The sequence below is a fragment of the Tachysurus fulvidraco genome, chromosome 24, assembly GCF_022655615.1.
Source record: "Tachysurus fulvidraco isolate hzauxx_2018 chromosome 24, HZAU_PFXX_2.0, whole genome shotgun sequence".
Classification (NCBI taxonomy): Eukaryota; Metazoa; Chordata; class Actinopteri; order Siluriformes; family Bagridae; genus Tachysurus; species Tachysurus fulvidraco.
In genome coordinates, this window is record NC_062541.1 from 4,243,811 (window position 1) to 4,249,200 (window position 5,390).

The 5,390-nt window shown below is 37.9% G+C and overlaps 1 protein-coding gene across 1 annotated transcript; it reads left to right on the forward strand.

Moving 5' to 3' along the window:
• Positions 1–410: 410 nt before the first annotated feature.
• Positions 411–5,089, forward strand: LOC113656557 (class I histocompatibility antigen, F10 alpha chain-like). The gene is made up of 7 exons (XM_047807667.1): positions 411–577; positions 1,974–2,240; positions 2,738–3,010; positions 3,788–4,066; positions 4,160–4,265; positions 4,507–4,538; positions 4,949–5,089. The coding sequence occupies exons 1-4, from the start codon at positions 511–513 to the stop codon at positions 4,027–4,029; spliced, it is 849 nt and encodes a 282-aa protein (XP_047663623.1). The 5' UTR covers positions 411–510; the 3' UTR covers positions 4,030–4,066; positions 4,160–4,265; positions 4,507–4,538; positions 4,949–5,089.
• The last annotated feature ends 301 nt before the right edge of the window (positions 5,090–5,390 follow it).

Consider the following 5,390-nt stretch of genomic DNA (forward strand, 5'->3'; position numbering starts at 1 on the left):
GGTCACATCACACTGATGTGCCTTCTTGGAGAGTGACCGTGTGATGGTGGTCCAGGTGAGATTCTCCGTGATATGCACCCCCAAGAATTTTGTGCTGCCAACCCTCTCAACTGTTGTGTTGTTGATAGTCAGTGGACGGTGCTCAGTGGTTTCTTCTGAAGTCCATCACAACCTCAGTTGTCTTTTCTACATTAAGGGACAGGTTATTTATTTCACACCATTTAGCCAGCTGAGCCACTTCCTCTCTGTAGTGCGTTTCGTTTTGATGAGACCGATCGCAGTTCAGTCAGGACCAATTTGTAAATGGTTAGCGAAGCGCCCCCCCCCCCCCCCCCCCCCCCCCCCGCCTAAACTAACACGATGCTTGATTCGTGTCATCAGCAAACTTGAAAATGTGGTTGGAGCTGAACTTGCTGCTTACAGTGCAGTCATGTGCAGTCATGTGTCAGCAGCGTGAAGAGCAGTGGGCTGAGTTGATTCACTTGTTTGAATATCAAAGAAGTTTTTGCAATGATTCCTTGCACTTTAATCCATGTTCTGCTCTGTATTTTATTCTCTATTCCTCTGTCTTACACAGGTGAGTTCAGTAACATTAACTTAATCTTTATAAGGTAAGGATATTAAGGATAAAGAGGTTCTGATTTGCATAGTTATCACTTCCTCTGTTAAATCACCCCTTATTGTTTCTGCTCGAATGGTTTGGTAGACACTACTAACGTTAACATGTCCATTTTTTAATGTGTAAATATGTGTAGCATCATCTGGAAGTTAAGTCGTGTCAACTGGACTTCATTCTAGTTAGATCGAAACGTTTCACTACACATACAAGCAGCTTCTTTAGCTTGATTCTAACTAGAAGAAGTCCGATTGAGATGACTCACCTTTCAGATATCTGCAACTGGATGACTGTGGATCTTCACAGACATATGTGTAACATCACTGCTGTGTGTGTGCACTTTGGATGGGTTAAATGCAGAGAACGAATTCTGAGTATGGGTCACCGTACTTAGCTGTATGTCACGTCACTTTTACTTTCACTTTCAATAAGAACAACTGATAGTGAAGAATGATTCATAACGTTGGAAAACATGTTAATGAACAACTGTGTGACTAATTCTTAAAGAAAGTGATGTGTATGATGTGTTTGCATGCAGTGTGATTAACATGTTGCTTGATTTTAGAATTGTGTTTTGTTTAGGTGTAAATTGTCTTTGTATTTTCGTAGGCTGCTTTTGTAGATATCCTCAGTCTTTTCTAATCTCTTTTCTGAAGAGAGAGAAACCTTACAGTTATGTAACCAACCGTCAGAACTCAATGAACATCTTCAGTGATTTGTTTATAAATCTTAAATTTTATTTTTGTTTCCTATTTTTTTTAAATAGAACATGCAAACTCCGCACACAAAAGACGGAGGCGGGAATCGAACCCTGACCCTGGAGGTGTGAGGCGAACGTGCTAACCACTAAGCCACCGTGCCCCCCCAAAAATAAAATTTAAGATTTATAAACAAATCACTGAAGATGTTCATTGAGTTCTGACGGCTGGTTACATAACTGTAAGGTTTCTCTGACTCAATCTGACTCAAAGCACCAAAATCGAGAAACATATTCATCACATTAAAGAAAAAAGAGAGATACATCTAGAGATATGCACATACTGAACATACTAAAGAAGAGGTGGACCCTCTGTCAGGATGTTTAACACAGTGACTTACAACATGCTTTATATGGTCTTTCAAATCATTGAAAGGTCTTTTTGATCAAAACAGACAAGCAGATGATTCCTGTTTGCAAGGGAAATACCAAATACATGGCTGTGTTTACATGCATGTTACTTCAGTCAGATCTGACTCAAAGCTCTAAAATCCTGACAATGATAAAAACCATTATACGTGCATGAAATCCATAATTGCGATTTAGAATTATTTGTATTTACCCTAGAATGTATATAATTCATTTTTTCCACTGTTACAGTCACACACACACTGCAGTACATCCACACTGCAATCACACCAGGAATAAATTTACCAGAATACACTGATGTTGGTCTGGTTGATGGAGAGACATTTGTATACTATGACAGTAAAATAAGGAAATACATCCCAAAAACTGAGTGGATAAAGAGGATCACTGATGATGATCCAGACTACTGGAGCAGTGGGACACAGATTCAGAATAATGCACAGGAGATCTACAAAGTTAATGTGATTACACTAATGAGGCGCTTTAATCAGACTGAAGGTGAGACTAAAATACACTCAGATTTTTAGCTCTACTGTGTATTTACATCATCAACACAGTATATTACAAAGAACACAATCTCAGTAACTGTTGTATGTAGATACTTAGACACTTATGTAGATAGTTTCTCTGTTTATCTTCATTTTAACCACAAACTAGTTAAATGTCATTTCTCACTTCGTTGTGGTTTTCCACCGTGTTTGAACTCTAATCTGCACACTCCTGCCCCCTTGTGGAGCAAAATTAAAAATTACCACTAACTAAATTTTGATTATGATACGTAGATTTTTTTTTTTTTACTGTTGGTCAGTACTATTGGTGGATATTAAGAAATATGTTTTGTTTTCTTTATTTGCCTGAGATAATGAAGTAAGAATGTGTAGAAGGAGAGTGAACTGTGTGTGTGTGTGTGTGTGTGTGTGTGTGTGTGTGTGTGTGTGTGTGTGTGTGTGTGTGTGTGTGTGTGTGTGTGTGTGTGTGTGTGTGTGTGTCTACAGGGGTTCACACACTACAGAGAATATATGGATGTGAGCTCCATGATGATGGGACTGTTAGAGGTTATGAACAGTTAGCTTATGATGGAGAAGATTTCATAAGTCTGGATCTGGAACATGTCACCTGGACTGCAGTTAAACCTCAGGCTCTTATCACCAAAAATAAACTGAATACTGAAGGAGCTGCTATTTTTGAAAAAGTCTATCTGAAGAACATGTGTATTGAGTGGTTACAGAAGTATGTGATCTATGGCAGAGAGACTCTGGAGAGGAAAGGTAAAGTCTATCATGTGATCCATTACATTAGCTGCAACTGCTGCTCACACAAACACACACAACTTCACTAAAACACACACACAGATAGTGTGCACATTAATGACACACTCCTTCACTACTTTATCCCTTTCCACTGCTTCTCTCTTTGTACCCATCCCGAGTCATCCAAACACTGTACCAGCTCCCAGCGTCCTCTGTGGGACGAAGCCTTTGGACGTCCACTGAGCCGAGGCCGACTCTAAGAATCCTGAGACATCTCCAGTTAGACTCTGTGGTACTCAGGAGATCAAAAGTCCTTGCACCTTACACCAATACAACATTTAACTGACTGTATATTACAATCACACCCCCAGTGTCACCCATATGAGGATGAGGTCCCCCTTGAGTCCGGTTCCTCTCAAGGTTTCTTCCATTACCAATTTAAGGGAGTTTTTCCTTGCCACTGCTGCCTGAGTCACCTCAGACTTGCTTATAGGGGAATAAATACATACACACTGTGAACTATATACAACTAATAATAATCTAGAATTTTTATTCTCTTAATTCTTATTTCTTTTATTATTCGTTAATTCCTTTATCATTAATTATGTTTACCTTCTGCTCTGTGTTTATGTTCTGTAAAGCTGCTTTGTGACAATGTCTATTGTAAAAAGCGCTATACAAATAAACTTGAATTGAATTGAATTGAACTACAACACACACTGATATTTACACATTAACATCCTCCTTTACACTAACTCATAGTGTTAACATCAATGTCCCTGTGTGTCTCTACAGCTCGTCCTGAGGTATCCGTCTTCCACAAACACTCGTCTCCAGATGTGGTGTGTCACGCTACAAGTTTCTACCCTGCAGAAGTAATGATCACCTGGCAGAGGGATGGAGAGGTCATGCATGAGAATGTGGAGCTCAGAGAGACGTTACCAAACCAGGATGGAAGCTTCCAGAAGAGAAGCATACTGACAGTCTCACCTGAGGATCTGCAGAAACACAACTACACCTGTGTGGTTCAGCACTGAAGCCTGGACAAGGAGATAGTGAAGATCCTCCTGAGAGGTAGAAGAAACATTTTACTATATATCACTTTTATAGTGTGAAAGCTGGTGTACGTCACTACATTAAATAATAAAGAGTCTGGTGATTTAACAGATGGAGGATCTGCTGCACTGCATATTGGTTTTCTTGTTGCAGTCTTGGTTTTTGTTCCATTTGTTGGATTTGGATTTCTCATCTGGAAGAAAAGAAGAAAAACCTGGTAAGAGAAGGCAGAAGTTGTGTTTTCAGATTACACATTTAGAAATGTTTGGATTTCAGTCTAAACACTAATCTGATGTTATCTATATTGAATTGTAGCTCAGATCTTTTTCAGATCAGATACATCATGCACATTTTTATAATAATTGTTTAATAATATGTCCAACAATATTCTAAATGTAATTGTTTATTTTTAATGTTTACTCCAAATATTAACTCTGAATCATTTACACCGTCTGAAGAAAACCAGCACAAAAGAAGACACTTTTACTTTGTGAGTATGTAATAAATTTACTATGGTTCTTTAGAGCTCACATCAAATCACAATTACAGACAACATAGTGAAGTCTCTACATTTATACTTATACAATAACACAGTAACTGGGCTACCACTAATGTACTTATTTAGGACATTCTGTATACACTTATCTGCCCATGTTACTCTGTATCTTCTCAGTTGATCAAAGAAAGCTTGTCTCTGCAACTTTTACATTTATATTGAAAAATAAACAAAAAAAAAACACCAGATGATTACAAAATATAACAATGGAGGAATGAAAGGTAGTCTACTTTAATATGCTTACAAATACCAAGATATATTTTTTATTTTTTTTAAAGTCTGAGGGCTGGAATTTTTGGTTTGGGATATTGTCTGTGAGATTTTGTGTTTGTGTATGTCTACAGGGGTTTATATACAAAAGATGATGCATGGATGTGAGCTACATGATGAACGGACTGATGGAGATTTCATCATTTCACCAACGGACTGATGGATATGGAACATGTCACCTGGACTGCAGTTAAACCTCACACACTGGACACTGAAGGAGCTGCTACTTATATATATATATATATATATATATATATATATATATATATATATATATATATATATTACCTGGAAACGAGTCAGACGAGTCAGTTACGAGTCAGACTCTGTAACCATTAGGCCACGACTTCCCATGACTATTATATATATAGTGTATATATATAGTATACATGTACGCTGAAAGCTTAAACCAAACCGCTTCTTCCCACAACACACTTTCATTTCATTGTTCACAGTCACCAGACTGGTTGGACTTTAACCTGTTTTTATTTCAAGAGTCAAGAAGCTTTTGTCATC

What these genes read in the sequence shown, in the direction of transcription:
- LOC113656557 (XM_047807667.1), top strand. Translation starts at nt 511, where the DNA reads ATGATTCCTTGCACTTTAATCCATGTTCTGCTCTGTATTTTATTCTCT. An exon ending in TATTCCTCTGTCTTACACAG is followed by an intron (nt 578 to 1,973) that starts GTGAGTTCAGTA and finishes CCACTGTTACAG; the next exon opens with TCACACACACACTGCAGTAC. An exon ending in GCGCTTTAATCAGACTGAAG is followed by an intron (nt 2,241 to 2,737) that starts GTGAGACTAAAA and finishes GTGTGTCTACAG; the next exon opens with GGGTTCACACACTACAGAGA.